The following is a 27,968-nucleotide window of genomic DNA, read 5'->3' as shown; positions in this document are numbered from 1 at the left end:
TTCCTTTAAAGTTTTTATTTTTCCTTTGTTATTCATCCAAACAAGTTTAAATAAAAGGTGACAAGGATAAACTTGCTTTTCCCTTTATGTAGATCTGGTTTGGAGAATGAAACTACAAACAAAAACTAGAATAAAATAAAAACTGAAGCCATTATTTAATGATGACTATACAAAAGGCAAGAGGCACAAATTCCCATGTGAATTTTAATTGTCTCTCCTCTAAGACAAATCATTCAGAAATATAAGGCAAGTAACATTTCTTTCAGTACACAATCCGTAAATGTGCAAACAGTAATAGTTGTCATGATTATTTTCTATTCTATCTTAGGAGTGGTCTAAAACCAGACTGATGATTCACATATCTAGGTAAGCAAATCAAACTTTATAAACATATGACGGATGTTTCAGTTGCTGGCATTGAAACGCTGGGTTTGGATATGGACAAGTAGGTTGTTTGCCTTACATCTTTTGGGTACCTTGTCTTTTAATGTTTTCTTCTGATATTCAAGCAGTAAGTATTCATTTTATGAAATAAGCTGATCTAAGAGTGGAAACTTTATAGAGATGAAGGAAATTCCGAGTTATATGTGTGCACATAAATGGCTTTATATAATATTCAGCCATTAAAAAGTTGTACAGGGACAATGCAATTTAAAACTCTTCAAGTCCTGCGTACACACTGCCAAATCTAGTCCTTCTCATCTTTACCACGGATGACACAGTTTATTTGTTTAAAGGTAAACTATCCTGATACTATACACTAGATTAAGGATGACATACCAATATCAATCTAGAAGGTGAAATAAATTTCTAATAAATATTGAAGTCAGATGGAATAAACTTAGCTCTGTGAAATATTGTTTTACGTTTGCTGACAGATTTTTGCTTCCGCACAGGGTCTTTTTAGTTTAGCATGAGTGCTACATTAGCTAGAATTCAATTCACGAGTGTTACTTTCATTGAGTTTTCAAATTTGGGATATTTTTCATCCAAAATATATACCTATACCTTTTTAAAAAAGAAGGGTCAATATAATCAGCATGGCTTTTTTTTTTTTTTTACCAGTTTCACTTTCTAATCCACTTTCCCCCAGTATTTCACTTTTATCCCACATAATTTCATAACAAAGTACCCAGATTATGTCTTTTAGACTAACCAGGAACTGAGGTCTCACACACTATTTTGAAGAAGGGTAGAGTAAATAATTTTGGTAATCTGTAAAACAGCTGCATGCAGTGTGTACTGTATTATAACAGCACCAAACCCTTTATAAAAACCAAGCATTCCTTCCTCCTGCCTTATAGTATTGATACAGTCTCTCATACCCTCGTACTGTGTATTAATTGGAAGCACTTCATAGCCAAGGTCTGTATTGTCAATGATTGTGCGTGTTCCTTGAATGTGAAGGCGGTGCAAAACCGTTTCCAACGGGTAAAGTATAACATCAGAGCAAAGACTGGCAGCAAAGTTAGCAATAAGTTCTGGAAAATAAGCATCCAACATACTCTGCACCGGACTAGTGCTCTCAGCTAGATGGCTACTATACGTCTTTCTCTTTAGAATTAGCAGGACAAACTTCTGAATGGCTGAGCTGATGATGTAATGCAGAACCCCATGCAGCACAGTGGGGAAGATCAAGGAAAGAAGCGGAAGCAGTCGTTTGCTATGAGGCACCCCTAGGCCCATCACTCTTCCAATTCCTTCTTTAACACATTCCAAGATTCCAGTGTTATCTCGTATTATCTCACTCTGAAATAAAAATGATGAAATGAGTAAAAATTAATACTTGCTTATTTTGCCACAAGAAATGATTTGTTTTAGGTCCCTTCTTAAATCCTAATTTATTGACCACAGAGGGAAAACACCAATGGCTTGCAAACTTCAAGTGTTACCTAGGTATTAGATTCTTTTTTCAGATGAAATTCCATAACAGAGCAGTGAAGCTGGGAGCTATTCTTTTTGGGAAGGGAAAGGAGAGGAGATGTGGACAGGACACATGTGGTTCCCCCACCCTCAAGAACTCATATGAGTTCTTAGGACTCATTTTGAAAAGCAACAGCTAGTGGACATCTAAAGAGTTTGTATGGTGCTTGGAGTTTTGCTTTTTTAATGTTTGTTTATGTATTTTGAGAGAGAGACTGTGAGGGGCAGAGAGAGAGGGAGAGAAAGAATCCCAAGCAGGCTCTGCACAGTCAGGGTAGAGCTCAATGTGGGCCTTGAACCCATGAACTGTGAGATCATGACCTGAGCCGAAACCAAGAGTCAAACACTTAACAGACTGAGCCACCCAGGCGCCCCTGGTGCTTGGAATTCTTAAGTACAGGTTTAAACCCTGCATCCACTACCTACTGCTTATATAACTTTGGGCAAGTTAGTTCTCCTAAGAATCAGTTGACCATTCTATAAAAATGGGATTAGTACTACCTAGCTTTTATGCACATGACTGCTGGACACATTAAAGGAAAAAAGGCCTGGCTTCCAGAGGCACTCAGTAAATGTTAGTCATTATCATCTACAACGTCTCTGCCTTTCTACAACTGATCTTAGGAAATATGATTCAACACAGATCTTTAATCAGCAAAAGGGTATAAGCACTGCAACTTGAGAACAATGGCAGGAGTGTTCAGAATGACTTTAAGATGCAGCGGCTAGATCAGGGATTTTTAATGAAGACAACAGATCACTACTAAATTCATATTTAAGAGCTTCAGGAGAAGTTCTACAGGAGATCTATATATAAATGTATATTTTCAAGGGAAAAAGTATTCTCAGAAATCTGAGCTGGGTCCCCAGAAGGGGAAAAAAACCACTGAACATGAACGGAGTAGGAAGAGAGAAGCTAATGTAGTAATCTGAGGATGTGGTATTCATTGAAAGGATAATGGTTGCCTCATAGTGGGAAGAAACAGACAAATCTCAGACACTTGCTAAAGTCAGAAAAAGACGTATGTCTGATTGGTTATAAAGGATGACAGAAACATAAAAATCAAGACTCCTTAAAATTGAAACTAAAATTTTAAGCCTTCAGGGTAAAGACAACAATAGTACCACTAGCAGAAAAGGAGAAGAGGCTCAAAAAGAAGCTAACTGTCAGGGTAATAAGATGAGACTGTTTACATGAGTTGAGTTTGAGATGGAGATGATTTAATTCAGCTAGAGATTAGAGTTAAAATGATTCATGAGAATAAATGAGTTCTACCAGATAGTGAATATAGGATAAAAAGCAGAGAATACAGGATAAAAAGGTTACACCTTGGAAGGCAGCAGAAGAGACAGCAAAGAGGTTATTGAAGGAAGAGGAAAACGTTCAAGAGAGAAATACTCTAAGAAGATAGACTTTTAGAAAAACCAGACAAAAGGAGTCAAAAGGAGTTCCAGGTGGAACCCAGAGCAAGGGAAAGCAGGGGCTGGATATTGGGTAAAAAAAACAAACTAACTTACAGCGAGCTGGGCACTTTACATAGACAACTCATCTCATTGTTTTAACTGTTATTAAAATACTATTCCCATCTTATGGATAAGTGGAAAAGAGTAATTAGAAAAGCAAAGGCTGATCCAGTAAGGTTTTTATAGAGAGGAAATCCATACACACTGAAGACAAAAAATAAGCCAGAGGACCTAGTGTTGGAGACAGAAAATAGGCGGTATACAATTAACTGGATTTTGTGTATCAGTGAAGTTAAAACTATCTTCATCTTATAGTTTTAAGTGTAGGAAGTACATTAATACACTGCACAGCCAGGCCCCGTTTGCTGCCCAGGCTCCTTTTCACTGTACACTCTGTCCTCACCGCTGGACCCATGCCTCCCCATTATACCCTTACCTTCCACCCCCTGACACTGTCTTGCACCTGCTCAGTGGCCATCGTCATAAGTTTCCTCAGGGCTATCAGCCCCCTCCTTCTGCCCACTGCCCCACCAACCTGCCTTCTGGCACCTGCTCTATGGCCAACCAAGAGAAGCTTTCACAGGGACACTGAGTGGGTTTGGCTCTTCTTCTGGTCCTATAATCGGTGTTGGGTTGATCCAGTGAACAAGACTGAGGTTGGAGGGGACCTTGGATGTCACCTTTCTCCCACATTCATTTCAACAGGTAACCTTCTGGGGAGAGTTAACATGGCAGAGAAGTAGGGGGACCTGGATTTTCCTTGTCCCTCAAAGACAGCTGTATTGAGGTCAGATCACTTGGAACACCCAGGAAATCAATCTGCGGAGTGGCAGAAGGATCTCCACAGTTGGAGGGAAACAGCTCGGCAGGACCTATGTGTGTGTATGTGAATGGGGGAGATAAAGCAGCAGAGCTATGGAGGAGAAGGAACCCTTTCTGTGGAGAAACAAAAAAGAGAGAAAGAGAGAGGGGTTGTAAAAGTGTGGCATCAAGTTAGCACAAGAGGAAAACCTCTCTGGACTATGGACTGGGCAGAGAAAAGCATGGAGTGTCCCAGTTCTTTGTTTGCAAACAGGCTTTGGAGCTGAAACTCCAAGGTTCAGGAAGTGCACAACTTTGTCTGGAGCGGAGCCATGGGCCATGCTCCTAGAGAGGAGAGAGCTGGCCCTGGAGCGCATAGTGTGGTGTGGCAATTTTGGGGTGCACTGGGAGAGAACAGTCCACTTCCTGGAATACTTTCGGAAAAGGGCTTATTGCCTCCCCAAGGACAAAAGACCCCGCAGGAGTCAGCCAAAGGCCTTTCATCAGCTGGGTGGAGAGGCTCTACTCCAGAGGATGGGAGTGGACTCACATGGTGCCAGGTCCTTCAAGACATCAGGTTTTGAATCCCAGCCGAGTGCCAAAGGAAAGGCTCAGGATGACTGAGGTGCAGGGTAAGCTGACGGTCCTCGCTATTCTTTAAGGGCTGCCTGAACTGCAGGGGTTGAGATCCCCAGTCCAAGAACGAGAGACTGGGGTGATGCCATCTTTCCTCCAATACCAAAATGCTGGGACTTCAGAGAGCAACCCAAATTCTGCCCCTCCACGTCTGGCAACTGCTTATTTACTGGGGCAAGACTGACTGACCCAATGCAGCCGGCCTCTCCTCAGGACCAGCATAGCCACCAGCCCCAGGAACTAACAGACTTTTTTTTTTTCTTTTTCCTCTCTTTCTTTCCTTCTGCTTCTTTTTTTCTTTGGAATCAGGGGCACAGTTTCTGATTAGTTTTTTTGTCATTTCTTATTATATATATTTTTTGATCAGGCTTTTTAAAAAAATTTATTCTTGTTCTGTTCTCCTTTCTTCTGCTTATTTTTCTTCATTTTTTTTCTCCCTCTTTCTTTGGAATCAGGCTTATGGTTTTTTGATTCTCTGTTTGGCTTCCTTTTCTCCCCTTTCCTTTTTCTCTTTTTATGGGATCAGGCTCCCCCACACTTTTTTTTTTCCCCATGCTACCTCAACAAACAAATCACTGCACACCTAGTTAAAGGTCCAAACACTCCACCACTGCCAGCAAGGTGGAGCTCTGTAGAGGACTGACAAGTGGGATAGAGCAGCCAAAATGCAACATCAGAGTGCATGCAACATATACCAGACACACTTCCTGGAGTGCCAGGCCCTGGACTGTGTGCAATTCCTTTTTCATGTAGCAGTACTCTCAGGTGCAGGACACATAACAAGCTTGTAAGACACACAAAAGACAGAAACTTAGCCAAAATGGCAAGACTGATGAATTCTCCCCAAAAGAAAGGTCAAGAAGAAATCAAGCCAGATACTTGCTCAAAACAGAAACAAAATATTTGAACAATAATTTAGAACAAAAGTCATATGACTAATAGATGGGCTTCGAAAAAAGCAGAGAAGACACCAGAGAAACCTTTGCTGCAGACCAAAAACCTAAGAAATAGTCATGAATTAGAAAATGCTATAATTGAGATGCAAAAAAACTAGATATGGTGACAGCGAGAAATGAAGAAGCAGAGGAGAGGATAGGTGAAATAGAAGATAAAATTATAGAAAATAGTGAAGCTGAAAAAAAGAGGGAAAGGAAATTATTAGATCATGAGGGGAGAATTAGAGAACTAAGTGATTCCATGAAACCAAACAATATCCATATCATAGGAGTCCCAGTAGTAGAGCAAGAAAAAGGGGCAGAAGATTTATCTGAACAAATAACTGAGAACTTCCCTAATCTGGGGAAGGAAACAGACATCCAAGTCCAAGAAGCATAGAGAACTCCCTTCAAACACAACAAAAACAGGTCAACCCCATGACATATCAGTGAAACCTTCCAAATATAAAGAGAGAGAATTCTGAAAGCAGCTAGGGACAAAAGGTGCTTCACCTACCAGGATAGACACATAAGGGTCCAGTAGCAGACCTGTCCACTGAAACTTGGCAGGCCAGAAGGGACTGGCAGAAAATATTCAATGTGCTGAATAGGAGAAATAGGCAGCCAAGAATCCTTTATCCAGCAAGGCTGTCATTCAGAATAGAAGGAGAGACAGACTTTCCCAAACAAAAACTAAAGGAGTTCATGACCACTAAACCAGCCCTGCAAGAAATTCGAAGGAGGACTCTGTGAGTGGAAAGCAGCAAAGACTACAAAGGACCAGAGAACATCCCCATCAACATGAAATCCACAGATAACACAATGGCACTAAATTTGTATCTTTCAATAATCACTCTGAGTGTAAATGGACTAACTGCTCCAATCAAAGATAAATGATATCAGAATGGATTAAAAGAACAAGATCCATTTATGTGCTGCCTACAAAAGACTCATTTCAGACTGGAGTAAACCTGCAGACTGAAAGTGAAGAGATGGAAAACCATCTATCATGCTAATGTAGAACAAAAGAAAGCCAAAGTAGCCATACTTCTATCAGACACTCTATTTTAGTCTTTAAAAAAATGTTTATTTATTTATATTTGAGAGAGAGAGAGAGAGAGAGAAAGAGGATGAATGAATGAATGAATGTGGGGGAGGAGCAGAAATAGAGGGAGACACAGAATCCAAATTAGGCTCCAGGCTCTGAGCTGTCAGCATAGGGCCCGACGTGGGGCTCGAGCTCACAGACTGCAAGATCATGACCTGAGCTGAAGTCAGATCCTTAACCAGAGCCACCCAGGCACCCCAGACAAACTCGATTTTAAAACAAAGGCTGTAACAAGAGATAAAGAAGGGCATTATATTACAATTAAGAGGTCTAATCATTGAGAAGAGCTAACAATTGTAAATATTTATGCCCCCAACTTGCATGCACCCAAATATATACAACAATCACAAACATAAGCAAACTTATTGATAATAATACCATAATTATAGGAGAATTTAGTACTCTACTTACAACAATGGACAGATTATCTAAGCAGAAAATCAACAAAGAAACAATGGCTACGAATGACACACTGGACCAGATGGACTTAAGAGATATATTCAGAACATTTCATCCTAAAGCAGCAGAATACACATTCTTCTCAAGTGCACATGGAACATTCTCCAGAATAGATCACTTATTGGGTCACAAATCAGCCCTCAACAAGTACAAAAAGATTTAGATCATACCATGCATGTTTTCAGATCACAAAACTATGAAACCTAATCACAAGAAAAAATGTGGAAAGGCCTCAAATACATAGAGTTAAAGAACATCCTACTGAAGAATGAATGGATTAATCAGGAAATTACAGAAGGAATTAAAATATACATGGAAGTCAATGAAAATAAAAACTGACAGTCCAAACCCTTTGGGATACAGCAAAGGCAGTGCTAAGAGAAAAATACATTGCAATTCAGGCCTATCACAAGAAGCAAGAAGGGTCCCAAATACACAACACCTAAAGGAGCTAGAAAAGGAGCAGCAAATAAAGCCTAAAGCCAGCAGAAGAAGGGAAATAACACAGATAAAAGGACCCAAACAGATAAAATCACAAATGAAAGAGGAGAGATCACAATCAACACCACAGAAATACAATTATAAGAGAATACTATTTAAAATTATATGCCAATAAACAGGACAATCTGGAAGAAATGGACAAATTCCTAGACACTCACACACTACCAAAACTCAAACAGGAAGAAACAGAAAATTTGAACAGGCCCAAAACCAGCAAAGAAATTGAAGCGGTTATCAAAAATCTCCCCCAAAACAAAAGTCCTGGGCCTCATGGCTTCCCAGGGAATTCTACCAGATATTTAAAGAAGACCTAATACCTATTTTCCTCAACTGTTCTAAAAAACAGAAAGAGAAGGAAAACTTCCAAACTCATTCTATGAAGCCACCATCACCTTGATTCCAAAACCAGACAAAGACCCACTAAAAAGGAGACTTATAAGCCACTATCACTGATGAAACTGGATGCAAAAATTCTCAAGAAGATACCAGCAAATCAAATTCAACAGTACATCAAAAGAATTATTCATTATGATCAAGTGGGATTTATTCTTGGGCTTCAGGGCTGGTTCAATATTTGCAAATCAATCAACGTGATACATCACATTAATAAAAGAAAGAATAAGAACCACACAATCCTTTCAATAGATGCAGAAAAAGCATTTGACAAAATACAGCATCGTTTCTTGATAAAGAGCAAGTATACAAGTAAGTAGAGATAGAAGGAACATACCTTAAAATCATAAAAGCCATATATGAAAGACCCACAGCTAATATCATCCTTAATGGGGAAAATCTGAGAGCTTTCCCCCTAAGGTCAGGAACACGACAAGGATGTCCACTGTCATCACTGTTGTTCAACATAGTACTGTAAGTCCTAGCCTCAGCAATCAGACAACAAAAAGAAATAAAAAGCATCCAAATTGGCCAGGAGGAAGTCAAACTTTCACTCTTTGCAGATGGCAGGATGCTCGCTTGACTGGGAAAACCCAAAGATTCCAACAAAAAACTACTAGAGCAGTAAAGTCACAGGATATAAAATCAATGTACAGAAATCGGTTGCATTTCTATACACCAAAAATGAAGCAGCAGAAAGAGATATCAAGGAATCAGTCCCATTTACAATTGCACCAAAAACCGTAAGATACCTACGAAAAAGCCTAACTAAAGAGGTAAAAGTTCTAGATGCTAAAAACTATAGAAAGCTTATAAAAGAAATTGAAAAAGACACAAAGAAATGGAAAAATAATCCATGCTCATGGAAGGACAAATATTGTTAAATTGTCAATACTACCCAAAGCAATATACACATTCAATGCAACCTCTATCAAAATAACACCAGCATTCTTCACAGAGCTTGAACAAATGATCCTAAAATTTGTATGGAACCAGAAAAGACCCTGAATAGCCAAAGCAATCCTGAAAAAGAAAACCAAAGCTGGAGGTATCACAATTCCAGGCTTCAAGCTGTATTACAAAGCTGTAATCATCAAGACAAGTATTGACATAAAAACAGACATATAGATCAAAAGAACAGAACAGAGAACCCAGAAATGGACCCACAAACGTATGGCCAACTAATCTTCAACAAAGCAGGAAAGAATATCCAATGGAAAAAAAGACAGTCTCTTTAGCAAATGGTGCTGGGAGAACTGGGCAGCGACATGAAGAATGAAATGGGACTACTTTCGTACACAGTACACAAAAATAAATTCAAAATGGATGAAAGACCTAAATGCAAGACAGGAAACCATCAAAATCATAGAGAAAAGAGGCAGCAACCTCTTTGACCTCGGCCACAGTAACTTCTTATTTGCCATGTCTCTAGAGGCAAGGGAAATGAAAGCAAAAATGAACTACTAGGACCTCATCAAGATAAAAAGCTTCTGTACAGCAAAGGACAATCAACAAAACTAAAAGGCAACTGACAGAATGGGAGAAGATATTTGCAAATGACATATCAGATAATGGGTTAGTATCCAAAATCTATAAAGAACTTACCAAGCTTAACACCCAAAATACAAATAATCCATTGAAGAAATGGGCAGAGGACATGAATAGACTCTTCAAGAAGATATTCAGATGGCTAACAGACACATGAAAAGATGCTCAACATCACTCATCATCAGGGAAATACAAATCAAAACCACAATGAGATAACACTTCACACTTGTCAAAATGGCTAAAATGAACAACTTCAGGAAACAAAATATGTTGACAAGGATTCAGAGAAAAGGGAACCCTTTTGTACTGTTGGTGGGAATACAAACTGGTGCAGCCACACTGGAAAACAGTATGGAGGTTCCTCAAAGAATTAAAAATAGAACAACCCTATGACCCAGCAATTGCACTAATAGGAATTTATCCAAATGATACAAAAATGCTGATTCAAAGGGGCACATGCACCACAATGTTTATAGCAGCACTATCCAGAGCCAAATTATGGAAAGAGCCCAAATGTCCATCAACTAATGAATGGATAAAGAAGATATGGTGTATATACGCATTGGCATATTACTTGGCGATCAAAAAGAATGATATCTTGCCATTTGCAACAATGTGGATGGAACTACACTATATTATGCTGAAGGAAATAAGTCAGTCAGAGAAAGATAAATGTATGAGTTCACTCAAATGTGGAATTTAAGAAACCAAACAGATGAACATGAGGAAGGGAAGGAAAATAAGATTAACATACAGAGGGAGGCAAACCATAAGAGACTCTTAAATACAGAGAGCAAACTGGGGGTTGTTAGATGAGAGGTGGGTTGGGGGATGGGTTAGATGGGTGATGGGCATTGAGAAGGGCATCTGTTGGGACGAGCACTGGGTGTCATATGTAAGAGATGAATCACTGGTTCTACTCCTGAAGCCAAGACTACACTGTATGTTAACTAAGTTGAATTTAAAATAAATAAATAAATGAATGAATGAATGAATAAATAAATAAATATAAAAAAGAAGTACATTAATACAATGTGTTTGAAGCACCACCATGTGGTTAGAAATGGTAAAACGCTGTAAAATGCTGACAGGAGACTGCTTTAGCTCTGTAGTACTTAACATGCCATGGCATCAAATGTTCCTTAAAAGGCATATTTAAAAAGAATACTGTTAGTAGACTACAAATGGGACTACCTGATCACTGTTAGGATGATTCTCCAGCATGTTTTATGCTCAGGTAATTAGCAATTTACTGTCCGGTGACAAGCCATAAGCATTTGAGTTGTACATTAAGTGTCTTAAAAGGTTGAAAAAACAAAACAGAACAACCCCTATAGGTTCTTTGTATTCAGAGTAAGTCATAGGCTGGGGTCTGAGACAGTTGAATGAAGAGTACAGCTGCCTATTGAAAGCATAAAAAATTAAAACTACAAGTGTGAAGTAAGTGTGCAAAGGAAAGATCCACACCAACAGTGTGCCTAGAATATAATCTCTGAGATATGTGTGCTATCTGTGAGATACAAATTTTAAAAGGATACTGTCTTAAGTTTTTCTGGTATACAATCAGAATCTGATATAAATAATATATTGAGTATTCCAAAAAATGTTTTTAACTAAAAAATGACAACGAAGAGTAGCTCACCTGTACTGTTTCAATCAGACTTGCTGAGTAAAAAGGCATTGCCACCATGTAAGTGAGGCTGTAGAAATTAAAACAAATTTATCAGTACACTGAAACCACATGCTTCCACTACATGTTTAGTATCGTCTGTAATATATCAACATAATTTATATTCAAGCCTGAATATATTTAAGGGTTTCAACAATTAATATCTATAGCCTGTTAGTATCTACTTCAACTATTAATATCTATAGATACTTCAGAGACCTGTAACATAAGATGCCTTATTCAACAGCTGGCAATGAAAATTTAAGTATTAAATTTTACACAGGGAAAGGCTGCAAGGAAAACAGATTTTATTTTAAACCAGCAAAACACATGCTTAGTTATGATTCACTGTCCAACCTGCACATAGCTAATGTAGCCTTGTTGTCTACCTGCACATAGCCAATGTAGCCTATAAATCTGATACTTAGAAGTTAGGATGAGGGATCCATTCCATTGTTTGCCTTTTTAGTGACATTTGAACAAGTAAACTGTTCTGCTATTATCCTTTATATTATCATTATCCATTCCCAGATTTCCCACCCAGCAGAGCTAAGCCAGTCTTCAATGGTGAGTCAAGTCCCCTTTTATTATTAAAAAACAATATTGTACAGCTTTGCAAAGTTGTTTCTTATCACCACTATTTAGACATAGTAATATTACAACTTTGCAAGCCTGCAAAATATAGTTATTTAAAATAATATCAAGGTGGGACTTACCTAACCCTATGGGGCCAGGTCCTGGCAAGTAGTAGTTTTCAAGGTGAATGGAACATCCTAAGTAATAATGTGCTGGAATGTCCCACAGAGGGAGCCAGCAAGCTGGGGGATTTCCAATTCACAATCTTCAAAAAAAATTAAAAAGTGAAGAGTAAAATTCTAATCTACAAAAATGGTCAGTGTTGTAAAATCACTAAGTGACTTTAGGACTACATTTTAATAACGCTAAGGTTTGAATTTGCTCATCACTTTACAGACAAATTTTTGTCTCTGCTTAATAATTAAATGATAATTTTTCCGGCAATTTGGGTTAAACAAACTGAAGACCTTTGCTAACTTCCTAAGAACACAGATAAAAATTAGGTTGTGATTTCAGCCTTTCAAATTAGAAAGATTTATTTTAAAGATAATGTATGTATTTCAGGATTTTATTCTTCGTTCATTCCTGTTATTTGCCTTTTGAAGTTTTAGTCCCACAAATATCTTATTGCTCTTTCTTCACCATACTAAGATTTTTTTTCAGTCCTGACACTATAAAAATTAATGGAAATTTTCAATATTAGTGCCACTTTTGATACTTACGATTTCAGTAGAAGGTGTTCTCCTATTTGTTTAGGATTCCATTTATGTGAAATCTCTCTAAAAAATAAATTTGAATAAAACAAAAGCCATGTTATTTGAAACACCTTGAATCAGCCTGATTTTCAAAAAGGAAATCGATTTTAATTAAAAAAAAATCTGTAGGAGAAATATATTCTAATGTAAACATTTTCCTTTCTGGCACACACTTAAACAATTATGTTGGTTTAAAAAGAAAAAAAAAAAAAATCCCAGCTGTTTTTCTATGTGCTGCAGGAAGGGGCTGACAGAGGAGGAAGAGCTATAACTGATTATAAAAAATAATATGAAAACTTAAAGAAGGAGATATAAAAATGACAGGCTGAGGAAGAAAGAATTGTTGGGGAGAGGAGGAGACAATGGATAGGCTAAAGGAAGAAAAAGCTTTAAAAAATAACTAAGAATGAGAATTTAAAAACAAAATAAAATCAAGTAACTGTAATGCAGAATGAATGACACAACCTTTGCGTAGCACTGAATTTCCAAAGTGTCTTGCCTTACTCTGATGACATTAATTGTGTGACCTACTGTATGCCAGGCACTGTGCAAAGTGCTTTGCGTGAATTATTTCTGACTCTCACAATGACCCTGTTATCCCCATTTCGTCGATGAGGAAATAGGCTCGGAGAGGATTCATAACTCACCCAAAGCCATACAACTACTTAGTGATGGAACTGGGTTCTAAACCCAAGTCTCTGGGACTTGAAGTCTGCACACTCTGCCAGCACTGCCTCTCATCTCATTTGATACAAGAAGGCATCCTGTGACGTAGGCAGAACAGTGGTGGTCCGATTTGTTTTACTTATGAGACAAATGAAGGTAAGAAGACCCACGGGGACATGATCAGGAGACAGGCAAAACACCACGTCCGGAAGTAAGGTTGAGGACTGTGTGCTTCCTGCTATTTAGGTTACCCGTGGAAACCAGAAAAGGAAAAAGAAAAATACGAGAGGTGAGCTACAAAAACAAAAAAGGAGAAAGCTGTTTCAAGAGAAAGTCAAAAAGGAGAAAAGAATATGGAATGAGAGCAAAAGGGAAAATCAGTGAGGAGGCAGAATAAAATGAGAAGGCAGAGAGAGGGACAGGAGATGGGGAGAAGGGGGCGAGGCAGGAGAACAAGAAGGGTTTTGCCATGTCAAAATAAAGCATGAAACAAGGAGAACTGCTGTCCGCAGTTCATCTTTTTTATATTTTTCATCTAAATCATTGGTGGTCATTTCAGCTATATTTTTCTGTGGTTGTTCAGGCCTAATATAATAGTCTTAGTATTAATTTAATCATAATGTGACCCATTCCCGTAAGGGAATGGGCACCCACTGTACCACGGCCATGGCAGGAAGCCGAGAAAACATTTTCTATTTGAAAGGAGTGAATATAAGGAGGTAGGAAATAAATATATTTTATATTTAAAGGTGTAGAAAATAATCACTAATAAGTCTTCTAAAAACAAAGTCCATACAATTATAACATAGGTGCTATGTGGACTTTTTAAGAAAATGAAAGATTCGCAGAAAAACTTTTAGAAAACAGCCCAACCACCTCTGATTAAGAAGACCTTAGAGAGGTTTCTGGGTCACATTCTGATTAAATTAATACTAAGACTATTATATTAGGCCTTAACAGCTGCAGAAAAATATAGCTGAGATGACCACCAGTGATTTAGATGAAAAATATAAAAAAGATGAAGCTTCCCAATTTTTGACAGAGACTTTCTGATTGTAAAACAATATATGCTACATGGTTTGTAAATCATCAGGGCACTGCTATTACTCTTATCATGGCCTCAGAAAGTATCAAAGGGGATTATAACATTGATTTTAAGGATGAAATCATCATTAACATTATAGACAGATGGGTCTGTGATCTGTATTTCTGTAAGGACTGGGCTACTTCACCTTTGAATACAATACTAATCACTATTGCCAATTCTTAACATCAATAAGACTAGTAAAAATGGGGAAAATGAAATTTAGAATCAAGTATGTATCTGTGGGTAAAACTTATTGCCACAGCTCTAGAAATCTAAATTAGATTCTAATTTAATGCTTCAGGAAAGACAGTAGTATAAAAATCTACTTGTGATTACACTTCTTTCTATTTCATTACCAGAAATACCAGAAGATGAGTAAATATATTTAACTATTTTCACAAGCAAAACCTCCCCTTGAAAAAGAGCAACAAAATTAAGAGAAATGACTTGCTTTTTCTTAAAATAGTTCTCCATCTGACAGATTGATATACATGTTCCCATGCATAATCAATACACAAAAGCAACAGAATTTTAAATAACTCTATTTTTAAGTAGCCTTTACTTACCATTATCTCTTATTTTCATATGTTCAGATAGCTGACCTCCTAAAAAAAAATCTTCCCTCAACCAAACCCATCTTTCAGCTACTTCTCTTCACCTTTCCTCTGCACAGCCAACTTTCTAAACTTGCTATTTCCACATCCTAAGCTCCCCACTCACCCCTGAACCCACTCCAAATTGGCTTCTACGCCATTATTTTACAAAAACAGCTCTTGTCAAGGTCCCCATTACCTCCATGCCACTAAATCCAATGGACATTTTTAAGTCTGAGGGTTGCTGGAGGGGAAGTGGGCAGAAGGATAGGTATTAAGGATTGTGATGAACACTGGATGTTGTATATACCTAATTTGCCCTTTCAATGGCCATCAGCCCCCAGGTTCTTCCCTTCTTCTTGAAGCCCACTGTCCCTGTATTCCACTATCCCACCACAATCTTCTGGATTTTTCTCCTCCCTTCTAATCTCTACTTTTGACTCCTTTGCTGAAGTATTTTCTTAGTCCAGCCACCTATTCTAGAGTTCCCAAATGATCAGGCCCTCTTCTTATTTTATATATTATGCTCCTTCCTAAGGCAATGTCATCCAAGATGATGGCTTCAAAAACCTCCCAAATCTATTACCTTCAGTTTAAATTTCTCTATATCAACCATGTGTATCATCTGTCTCCTGATAACTCTCCCTGGATATGGCAAAGCATCTAAAAATGAACTTGTCCAATATCAAGCTTATGATCTTTCTTTCCTACTCTTAGACTCTACTGTGTTCCCCAACTAGAAACTGTTAATCAAAGGGAAATCTCCTAATTGGTGAAAGATTTCATTGTGTTTAAAACAGAATATGTTCAAAGTTAGTGAATTCAGAGGAATGGTTAAAAGAAACAGATAACATAAGCAGAAACTGCTAGGTATTTATATTGGTAAAACTACAAATAATGAGTCAAATGAAGTTGGAGATCAACCAAATGGGTTTTGTGAAAGACTGAACTACACAGGTAGTCTTGGTTACAGGTGGTCCTTACATGAATATGAGAAATCCTACAGGAAAGTAAAGGGTACTTCAGGGTAGACTAACACATAGTCTCACTCACTCCACCTTGGAGAAGATCTATGGGAGGACAAGGGAGGGATCTGGGCACTAGATAAAGAAAGAGATCACAGATGATGATCCTGAGTTATATATACTTTTTTTTTTTTTTTTAAGAAGTAATACTGCAAAACTCTAAGCTTGATGACTTAATGGACACTACAGATTTGTTCTTTTTCTCTCAGATGTGATCAAAATGAGTATAAAAATGTAAATATTGGTGAATCCATACTGTCTCACTTGTTGTATCTACTGATCACTGTGCAGTTAAGGCACTTCAGTCTAGGAGAGCCCCAAAGCTCATTCCTCTCGTGTGAATCAAATCTGTGAATCACTTTGGGTTACTGCTTTGCTTCCTTGTCTGCTATGACTAAGCTTTCCCCTAAGAAAGGTCAACCCTGCTCCAAAAAAGTTAGAATTAAATAAAAAAATATGCTGTACTTCCGAGAATGGCTTTATTTGACATCTAGTTACATAAGCCAAAATCCTAGGAGTCATTGAGGATAGCTCCTCCTCTATCACCTACCATCCCTAGTCTACCACCAAGTTCCATCAGTTTTACCTAAATATATTGCAAAAGTATCCACTTAGATCTATCTCAAAAGATGCCACCCAATGGTCTGAGCTACCATTATTTGTCACCTAGATTAATGTTATAGCATGTGAATATGTATCCTTTTACCTAGTTTGGTCCTCCTATAATATTTTCATCTCCATTTGCAATGATCCTTTAAAAACATAAATCCGATAATGTCACTGACCTCTCTTCATGTCTTTAGGTCATGTCATTGACCTAAAACGCTTCAATATTCTTAAAGTGGCCTAAACGTCATACACTTGGGTCGCACCTCCCTCTTCAGCATTCTGTCACACTGCTCTCTCTTTTGTTCTCTGAGCTTCAGCCATTTGAGCTTTCTCTCAATTACCCGAATTCTCCATGTTCTCCTTGTGACAGTGTCTTCACACAACTGGGCCTCAGCCTCCTAATCACCATTCAGATGTCAGTTTATGTGTTATTTTATTAGGGACACTGTTCCTAAACCTTTAACATTTTCACAGATCCTTTTCTTTTCCTTCAGGGAACAAATCTCAATTTGTAGTTATTTATTCATTAATGGGATTATTTTACTTAATGTAAATTAAGTAAGATTATTTTACTTAATGTAAATTAAGTAAAATTACTTTACTTAATTTTACTTAATGTCCGTTATATTACTAGATTCCAAGCTTCATGGTCTCAGGTATCTTTTGTTTTTTCTCCTCACTGTATACCAGATTTCCAGCACAGGACCTAGCACATAGTAAGTAGTCAGGAAATATTAGCTACATAAATAAAGTAACAATTGGGATTTATCAGAAAATTATCCAGGGGCGCCTGGGTAGCTTAGTCAGTTAAGCATATGACTCTTGGTTTTGGCTCTGGTTATGATCTTACGGTTCCATGAGTTCGAGCCCCACATCAGACTCTGCGCTAACAGTGAGAGGCTGCTTGGAATTCTCTCTCTCTCCCCCTCTCTCTACTCCTCTCCCACTCGTGCTGTCTCTCTCTCAAAATAAACAAATTAAAAAAAAACAAACAAAAAACCTGTATATCCAGCTCATCCCTTTCTGTTCTTTTCCACACTTCAGACTTCTCAGTCTGGCCTAGATTACTGTAACAGTTCTTCACAAGTCTCTGGCTACACCAGTCACCCCCCCGCCTTTTTTTTTTAACACTGTCACTTGAGTAAATCCTTGACCAAAGAACCCATAAGCTGAAACAAACACCTTAGATTCCCAACTCCATTGAGAATAAAGCCACAGTCCCTTACAAAGGCACAACCACTCTTCAATCGAGCATCTCAGCCTCTCTTCCTGTTATTCCACCCCATAAATGTCTAATATTTTAAGCACAAGACACTTATTACCCAGACCTTCCGACATCCATTAAATTGGGTTTGCTGTCACCTCTGCTTGGAATGTTCTCCCTCTCTGACAAATCAATTCCTTCTCATAAGTCAACATACAGCTCAGATTTCAGTTCTTTTTTTGAAATCCTTGCCAATAACTTAATGCAAAGTGTCCCTTGGGCACTAGAAGGAGTTTGTTTAATCACAGTACTAATCATGATGTACTATAATTTGCTTACATGTGTCTCCTTTATCCAAGTGGTTACTTCAACAGTAAGAACTGCTCATATACTCATATTTGTTCCTCGGTAGAGAGTTGCTGAAACAGCAGTAGGAGCTGAATGACCAATCTCAATAGATACTAGACCAGGAAGCATTTTCTTTATCATATACTCATTCAATAAGATAGAACTAATTTTAGTCTGTTTCTTTTCTTAGCTACTTCAGACAACTTTTCAAAGTCAAGGTATTTTTACAAACTATCATATTTTTTCAAAATTTAATATGAAACTAATATTGAAAAGATGCCAAAAAGGTACCTTGGTAAAGGTGTGAATTCACTGATTATTCCCTCTGCTCCAAGCGTGACTCCCTGGACGATAAACGTGCTGCCCATTCCTTTCCAAAGGGCCCTTGGTCCCTAAAATGAACAAAATTTATTGTTATTTCTGTTAGTGCCTGAATAAGAGACAGAGAGGTCTTAATAAAATTTGTCATTGAATGTTTACTAATATATGCCAATAAAGCATTATTCTAAGACATTTTAGTAAAGAACTACAACTACATTAACTCCTATCATTTTAACATTTGTCCAGTGGCCTACATTTAGGCAAATCTGAACACTCCAATTAACTAAATCCCTAATATTGATTAAATATCCCTAATTTTTAATTCATTTTGGCAAAGACGTGAATTTATTGATTGTTCAGTGACATTAAAAGATATAATTACTATGTTACATTAAATTTTAGTACAAGAGTTAAAATATTTTTATTAACTAAATTAAAAGAAATTATTCTTGCTTTATTACAAAGGCCAAATGGTACTTACATTATAAATAACTTTAATAGAACCTACAGACTAATTCTTACCTGAGTTTTGTTGAAGCTGTACATAATATTGATGACTGTAAATGGAGTGAGATGGTAATGCCGAGCATGATAATTAACCTATAAAAGAGATATTTAGTAATTATATTTTGTTATTGTTTTAAGAAATAACCAATCCATGAAAGATATACAATGGAGTCACAGTATAAACAAAAGTTCAATTCTAAAGTCATCAGTAATTACACATAAACAAAATTACTACTCTTAAAAGTACATGAAATAACTTATTACAACTACAGTACATATGGTTATATATATATACATATATATATATATATATGTATGTATATGTATATATATATATACAACCAGAAAACCAACACACAGTATACACAGTAACGCAGAATATATGATAAAGAAGCCCATGCTGTTTGATATTTATGTTTCCATAAACACTAGAATTACATTCCATGTAGCAAAACATTCATGCCTTTTAACACACATGAACCATGAAGAATTCAGGAAACAGGAGACTCATGTCTCCTAATAGCAAGGATTTTTCATACTATAAGCTATAAATAATTGATAAATTAGGAAATCAGTAAAGGGGGTCAGGACCAATACTTACTAAGTGAAATAACAAAAAAGAAAGTATTAGAATGCATCACACATTCTAATGGTATTCCATAAAATATTTTTTTAAGTTACTCATATAGATGTATACAGTGGATCACAATGTGACACTGCTGCTTTTGTAAAATATGTCTGAAATCCAGTTTTAGGGGATACACACTGTCCATGCTGTTAATGACTATTTTGGGGGGGGGGTTCTAAGCATGAACAGTTTAATCTGTAATTATTTATATCTTTCTAATTCAATTTTTACAGAAGATTAAATTAGGTCATAGAAGCTTTTTACCACAGTGTTGTCCACTCACCCCCTGGGGCCTTGCAGGGGATCTACAAGTTCAAAATTATTTTCTTAATGACACTAAGGCATCATTTTTTTTATTGTGTTGATATTTTCAATAATAGTGCAAAACAATGGTGGGTGTTGATATTTTCAATAATAGTGCAAAACAATGGTGGGTGTTGATATTTTCAATAATAGTGCAAAACAATGGTGGGTAAAATTGCTAATTCCTTAGCGTGCATCGAGGCAGCTGGCAGCAAACTATATTTTTGTATGTTTTGTATTCTTCATCCCACTCACTTGGAAGGAGAAAAAAGCCACTTTCACTAAAGAATGTCTGTGGCGAAACAGTAAAATATATTAATTTCATAAAATTGTGATTCTTGAATTACATCTTTCTAAATTAATATTCTGTGTGTTGATCATAAAGTAAGATGGCTTATGGATGTTGTGAGGAAAAGCACTTGTCTGATGGAGTTGCAAGCTGAACTAGCCACTTTTTTCATGCAGCACCATTTCTTCTGGAAAAACTGACAGACAATAGTTATTAACACTTGAGACAGGCATGTTTTTATTCTATTATTTTTTTTAAGCTTATCTATTTATTTTGAGAGAGAGAGAGAGACAGTGTGAGCAGGGGAGGGGCAGAGAGAGAGGGAGAGCAAGAATCCCAAGCAGGCTCTGCACTGTCAGTGAACAGCCTGATGCAGGGCTCAAACTCACAAAACCAGGAGATCATGACCTGAGCTGAAACCTAGAGTCAGATGTTTAAATGACTGAGCCACCCAGGTGCCCCGAGACAGACATATTTTTTAAAATGCACACAGTGGGCCTGTTGATTTAAAAAAAAACTGACACTGTTTTGCCAATGATAAATTTGACTTCACAAGCAAAAATTAGAATTGTGGAAAACCTGCATCTACCATCAAGAACTTACCAATACTGGAACTCATTTCTGGTGGGATTGGTATTTAATGACGACATGTATACATATATATATATATATATACATATATATATACATATATATATATGTATATATATATATATGTATATATATATATACACACACACACACACACACACAGTATAATCCAGATATCTTAACATTTAAAAGATCTAAAGAACTCAGTAAATTAGTATTTTTCAAATAACCAACACATGATGTTATAGAATCATAAATGGATAAAAAAAATCCATTCAACATGCAGTATAGATCAACAGATTTTAATGTGAGAGAGTACAAAAAGTTAACTTATACCTCAGATTTCTGATTGTAAATAACCCTTAATATATTACTACTTATTAAGTTTTGGTGTACTAACAAACAACAAAATCTGCCAATTATCTAAAAAAGATATAAAACACTCCATTTTCAAATACATAATGTATATAAGGTTAGACTTTCTTCTTTCAAAACCAATGTACCGCAACAGATTTGACTAGAGGCAGATATGAAAATTTGGTTGTCTTCTATTATGTAAGATAGGAAAGATATTTACAAAAAAGTAAAAGTTATTTTTTCATAAAACTGTTATTTATGTTAATATCTAATGGGTTTATTAGTTTTTAATGAAGTCAAGGAATATATATTAAAATTTTCCCAGTTTTGATTTCTGAAGTGGTAAATATTGACTGATAGATATTATTCATATAAACGAAAGTTCTTCGGAGACCTCAAAAATTTTTACAACCCAAGGGTTTTCAAGACCAAAATGTTTGAGACTGGTATATTGTACATTCTGGTACATTTCACATGGAATAATTGTTACATAGTCTCAGCCATTTATCTGAGCTCTGTATTTTAAATCAGAGTCGGTATTAATGTTTAGAAGGTCAAAGAAAAGTACATTTACCTGACATTGGCGGCGCAGGACAATGCAAGGATGGGCCAGTACATTTTCTGTAAAGAGACTATGAAAGAACAATTTATGTATATGTGTGTGTGTGTGTGTGTGTGTGTGTGTGTGTGTGTATGGCCAAAACTTAATTTATAACATGTATCTGAAATTATTCTTGCTTGAAGAATCACACATTATTATGTTTCCCATGCTAAAAGTAAAAATAATAATAATTAAAAAAAAGGCTAGACATGCTTGCAAATCATTCTACCAATAATAAAATTCAATATGAAAAGAATTAAAGACAGATCTGCAAACTCGTAAGCAAAGGAAATAACATAGAATATTGATATGTATAGTCTAAAGATGAAATTACATGTCCGTATGCCTGATTTGGCAAACTCCTTTCCTAGACAACTTAAATGCTTTCCTTTTTTTTTCCAGAAAATGTCCTATGAACAGAGTTCCTATCAGAAGAGTCATCTATTCTTCATTAGCCCCATTCTGTAAGTTTTAGTTTTGAGGTACACTATATTTAAGTGATAAGGATTTCAATGACTGTTAATTGACTACTATTTTGGGTATCAAATATTTCTTTGAAAGAATCACCACAAAATAAGTACAACTGCGGGCTAACATACTAACAATGACAGAGACACAGCAGGTATGCACACACACACATATATAAATAATACATCAAATGAACAACAGCTTTAAGTATAAATAGTGAGGCTAAAGAAAAATTAACTATAGCAGAGAGAAAACTTTAACACAGTTTTGTTCCTATTTACGTTAATGCTCTATGCAAATAAAATCATTTTTTTCTTGGTTAAAATTTTAAAACAATGAGTTATTCTGGCATGCAATAAACTCTTTGTGCAATTCTGATGTATCTGGAATAATATTCACTAAAGATCACATAGTCAAGATTGGGGGCTTTTCTTTCACAAAATGATCATTAAAAAAAATAATGGTATTATTAAAAGCTGATTGTAAGCAAGACCTAGACTCTATGTTGCTAAATATCATATTATATTTAGAATGTTTAGGGAAAGTTTCAATGCAAAATTACTTTGTCTTGGAGGAGATTAGATCAGATTTTTTGGATAGACACATGAAAGTTGTTACAATATAACTTACAAAATTATTTTCTGATTACAAAATTGAATGACTATTTTCTATTCTTCCTCAAAACAAATCAAGCTGTAGATTTTAAATAATAATTTTTCTGCAAAATATTATTCAACATTTATTTTTAAATTTTTTTTTTCAACGTTTATTTATTTTTGGGACAGAGAGAGACAGCATGAACGGGGGAGGGGCAGAGAGAGAGGGAGACACAGAATCGGAAACAGGCTCCAGGCTCTGAGCCATCAGCCCAGAGCCCGACGCGGGGCTCAAACTCACGGACCGCGAGATCGTGACCTGGCTGAAGTCGGACGCTTAACCGACTGCGCCACCCAGGCGCCCCTATTCAACATTTAATCTACTGCTCCAAAGAATGTGAAGGAAGCAATACTAATCATTTAATATTATATATTACAGAAACCACTTGAAATAAAAACTTAAATTAAAAATCTTTAGATAAAACATTACCTTGCAAGGCCAATACCAAATCCAGCAAATCTATTCAACTGCTCTAAAACAGAAGAAATAACATTATTCATAACCAATATTTAGGTTTACTGTAAAAAAAAAATTCCTTTTATTAACACAATATTTATTTAAATTCCACATCCCAAAGTCAAATTCTGATATGGGCCAGGGAAGCTGTGGGAAGTTAAAAGGCAGAACCACTCTTCAGCTCCATTTCATTGTTGAGATGTGGGACTGTGGGCCCAGGGTTTCTAAACTGTCATTTTTCCTAAAACAGTATTCTCGTTTTTACATAGTATCTTCCAAATTTAAAATATTGGCAACTATTTTTTTTTTACATTTACTTATTTTTTGAGAGCCATAGTGAGACAGAGCACAGGTTGGGAAGGGGCAGAGAGAGAAGGAGACACAGAATCTGAAGGAGGCTGCAGGCTCTGAGCTGTCAGCAGAGAGCCCAACATGGGGCTTGAACTCACAAACCATGAGATCATGGCCTGAGCCAAAGTCGGATGCTTAACTGACTGAGCCACCCAGGCACCCATGGGAGGGAGCTATTTTTTTTTTTTTTTTTTTTTTGGGGACAGAGAGAGACAGAGCATGAACGGGGGAGGGGCAGAGAGAGAGGGAGACACAGAATCGGAAACAGGCTCCAGGCTCCGAGCCATCAGCCCAGAGCCCGACGCGGGGCTCGAACTCACGGACCGCGAGATCGAGACCTGGCTGAAGTCGGACGCTTAACCGACTGCGCCACCCAGGCGCCCCTAGAGGGAGCTATTTTTAAAAGCACTAACATACTGGGTAGGCCAAATCAAACATGTCTGCAGATAGAATTTAAGGACTACCAGTTTTCAAATTCTAACTAAAAACAATTTAATTTTTTTTCTAAAGAAGGTTCTGATACTATACCAGCCAACAACTTTACCTCCGGTCTTGTAAAACTAGTCATTTACTATTATTGGTGGAAAGCATCTATGTTGAACCAACAGTCACAAGTGAAACACCTCAAAAGTATTAAATTAACAGTACTTAGGGTAATCAAAAGAGGTAAATAAGGGTCTCTTCTTCTCTCTCCCCAGGTTTTAAATATTTTGAGAATAGCTGCTTAATTAGGTCTCTGCGACAGGCTACTGGATACATATGTGCTACTGCTGATGGCATTTCTATCATCTTAGAAAAGTTTACAGCTGGAAACATTCCTATGGATATGTCAAAACAAAAAACTTTCTCCTTGGCTAAGCAACTCAAAAACATGATGGTGAAATATCACAATCTCGAGGGACTAGATATACAATTTCTACTATAATACAATATTCACAAGGGATAATTTTTCTGTCTCATCCTCTTTTCTCTCTCTCCTCTTTGATCTTTCAAATGAAGCAACACCCTCACTATTTCGTTAGTGAATAAGGCCATGTAAACAGGTCCCTGGGCAAACTATGTGGTTAGCTATTGCCTTGAAAAATGTACAAGCCAGATGGAAGTTTCTTTTGCCAACTCAGATACTTTCTTCTTTCAGCTTTTTCCTTTTTGCGTGTACAGATCATCCCCAATATTAGCAGAAAATGCCACTGATATTTTCTGGAAAGTGTTAGAAATGTTTATTTTCGTTAGCTGTGTAAGTCTCTTAGTCTTCTACTCTTGCAGAGTTATCATCACCAGCCTCTTAACTGCTGCAAAACACCCCCCTGGTTTCATTAAGAGTTCCTCCTCATTGTAACCATCAAAGCATGAATTATGAAAAGATGAAAAACCCTCAGCTTTGCTGCCTTAGAAGGTGACTGTATAGCAATCATATGTACATTTTGAATTATTTAATTTATAACTTCCCAGTACTCCTTTTGGGACCTATAGAAAGAAAACGAGACAGGTTGAAAAAGCAAATTGTATGACACTGTGTAAGTCATGGATCTTCTTCCGCATCCTCATTTGCTCCTAGATGATATTTAAAGTCTATTCCTCTCAGTTAACACAAATCAAATAAAAATTGTTGTACTCCCAAATTAAAACCAAAGAAATGAGAATAAACATATCTAAAATATACTTAATATTTAATGATTTAGCCTATTATTCTAATGATTTCAAAATGGGGAGAGGCAGTTATTATTTCCATTTTATGTATTAAAAAGTTGAGAATATTTAGATCAGTGTTGTAATTATAACACTGGTCTTCTGACATCCTGCAAAGAATAATTAGGTCTTGATTCCAAAGTCTTGAAATGGTCTCAATGTTTTTTACTATTTAGTGAAGTTTGTAGGTGAGAAATAGGAAAGCAGGAGGTGGAAAACATAGTAGTTTCAGCGTCTAGAAAATAGACACAATTCCTATGATTAAAAGATAAAGGAAAGGAAACGAATACTTTTTAGCCTCCTATATGCTCATACTGTACTAAGCATTACTTACACCTCATTTAACACTTAAATAGAGCCAGGTTTGAATCCAAGCCTGTCAGTGCTGAAAAACTTCTTTCCAGAACACAAAGCACAATTCAAAGAAATAAAGCTGTCAGTGAATTAGGTTACTGTTCACATAATTCCCACTGAACAGTAAGTAATTTCCTTCCTTCTTGATTTAGGTCATGGGATGGAATACACCCAAACCCTTCGAAACTCCTACTGCGCAGACCAGAGCTAAGGCAGGTGTCTTTTCTGGAGGTGATCCCGGAATAAAGGTTTCTGCAAGGGAGAGGGAGTAGGCCCACTGCAGGGGGCAGAGGACGAAAGGAGGGCAGAGGGTGTGGCGCGCGATAGGCCCAGCGGCACCGAAGGCGGCACCCTTCGCGTGGCTTCCGCGCTTTGCAGGCCTCCAGCCGCGGCTCCGCCACTCCACCCACCCCTGCCTTGCTCCCACGTCCCTCACCGCTGCTCTGCCCCTGCACGCCGCCGCCGCCGCCGCTGCTGCTGCCGCCGGGAAACGGTTCCTCCGCGGGGCCCTCGAGCGGGGTGGAGGGGGCGGGCGCGCCGTAGGGCGGGCTCTTCTCTCCCCAGTGCAGGTTGCGGCTACCGGGGATGTCTGGGGGAGTGGTCACCCAGTGGCTCAGGTCCGACCCGGAGCTGAAGGACCTGGCAGGGAAGGCGCCGCCAAAGCCCTGCTCATCCCGGGCACCGCCTCGATAGCCCAAGCCATCGAATCCGTCCGGGCGCCGCGGATGCATCGGAAACGGGACAGGATGAGGCGAGCCCCCCGGGGCCCACCACCACTAGGGCCACCGCGACCTCGGGCCACACGGCTTCTTCGTCGCCGGCGCCGCGTCTGGGGAAATCTGACAACCGGAAGTCACGTTGCAACCCCGGAAGTTTGGTGAGCACGTGATCTTAGCCTTTTCCGGTGATTTATAGAGGGATGGTTGCTAGGGAGACGCGGAGGCAACCAAGGGCCGAGCCTTGAAAAGGTCTCTCTGGAGGAGGTGGGAAGAGGACTGTGGAGTTAATGGAACATTGTACCAAAGAGATACCGTAAAGGAATTGGAGTGGGAGGGACGGCTTGGATGAGCGGAGATCGAATAAAGACGTTTGTTTTACCGAGGGACAAACGCATCCCTGGAGCTGACTCACTGAGATCTCAGCCAGAAATGTCCTGCTGCACCCCAAGGCCTCAGATCTAGGTCTTTTCTTTTCCTTATTGGTCTAGTGCCTCACCCGCTGCGAGAGAGCTATTAGAGGTTAGAGTTGTGGGGTGTTGGTAACATTCCCTCTAGCTTCGCCTCCCGCACTTGCTGTTTTAGCTAACATCTATTGAGCGAGCTGGTTCTGCGCCGTGAACGCAAAGGTAGTATGGACCGCCAGACCAAGCATTAGAAAAGACGGCCGGTGGAGAAAACCCTCTGACCCTCCGCTCCTCCCAAGAATGTAAACTGCTCTCGGATTTAGAAATTAAGCATTTTGCTTTTCTAAGGCTACAAATAGTTTTGTTTGTTTGTTTGTTTTACTGGTACACCTAAATCACTCCGTGTATGTAAAGCCCAGTGATACTGTTCAAAATTGAGACCCTGGTTGAACAATCAAGAGGACTTGTGAACAGAGTCCTCTACTACCTGACTGCATCAGTTCCATGGGCTTTTCGGGCAGAGTTGCTCTTCCTAGATCTGAGCAAGTCTTCCATGGGTTCTTCCTGTGTCTGTTCTTTCCCACTGGACGTCCAGGATTCCGAGGGCTTTCAGAAGAGAATCATGACGTGCTATTCTTAATCTTCCAGACGAGACCCTTTCCTTAAAGTGATAACTTCATCTTGAGGGGATTGATGTTCTTAAATTGGGTTGATATGTGGTTTAGGCAAGTGTTTTGAGTCTCTCCTTTAATAAGTGTATCCAGTATTACTCGAGTACTAATACCAAATTACCGGGCAACTAATATCAAATTAATTACTGAGCATGGCAATAAAAACTATTTCTCTGTTCCTTAGAAATGATTGGATTAAAGATGTGATTGGTTCAGGTCTAAAACTGGTTTCTTAAAAGGAGACAAAAAGGCCTCTGTGTATGTGTGTGCACTTCTAATGTAAAAAACAATAACATGTCACG

General features: G+C 37.9%; 2 protein-coding genes across 3 annotated transcripts in view; one reads left to right on the top strand and one right to left on the bottom strand.

Annotated features, from left to right (window-relative positions):
• On the bottom strand, positions 1-27,578 carry SLC25A46 (solute carrier family 25 member 46). 2 transcript variants are annotated; one of them, XM_045500606.1, is made up of 8 exons: positions 27,483-27,578; positions 23,452-23,494; positions 21,871-21,928; positions 19,144-19,221; positions 18,592-18,692; positions 12,736-12,792; positions 11,411-11,468; positions 1-1,749 (listed from the first exon to the last, which is right to left on the bottom strand). In XM_045500606.1, the coding sequence occupies exons 1-8, from the start codon at positions 27,499-27,501 to the stop codon at positions 1,171-1,173; spliced, it is 993 nt and encodes a 330-aa protein (XP_045356562.1). In that variant the 5' UTR covers positions 27,502-27,578; the 3' UTR covers positions 1-1,170. The 2 variants fall into 2 exon arrangements, with proteins under 2 accessions (XP_045356562.1, XP_045356561.1); XM_045500605.1 differs by lacking the exon at positions 27,483-27,578 and adding an exon at positions 26,309-26,743.
• Positions 26,642-27,968, top strand: part of TMEM232 (transmembrane protein 232) — a 210,323-nt gene continuing 208,996 nt past the window's right edge. The window contains exon 1 of the mRNA XM_045500592.1: positions 26,642-26,749. The gene's annotated coding sequence lies outside the window, so the exon portion shown is untranslated. The remainder of the gene's footprint in view (positions 26,750-27,968) is intronic.

The sequence above is a fragment of the Leopardus geoffroyi genome, chromosome A1 (assembly GCF_018350155.1).
Source record: "Leopardus geoffroyi isolate Oge1 chromosome A1, O.geoffroyi_Oge1_pat1.0, whole genome shotgun sequence".
Classification (NCBI taxonomy): Eukaryota; Metazoa; Chordata; class Mammalia; order Carnivora; family Felidae; genus Leopardus; species Leopardus geoffroyi.
Note: the sequence above shows the minus strand (reverse complement) of the source record. Positions and strands in the feature narration are given on the sequence as shown.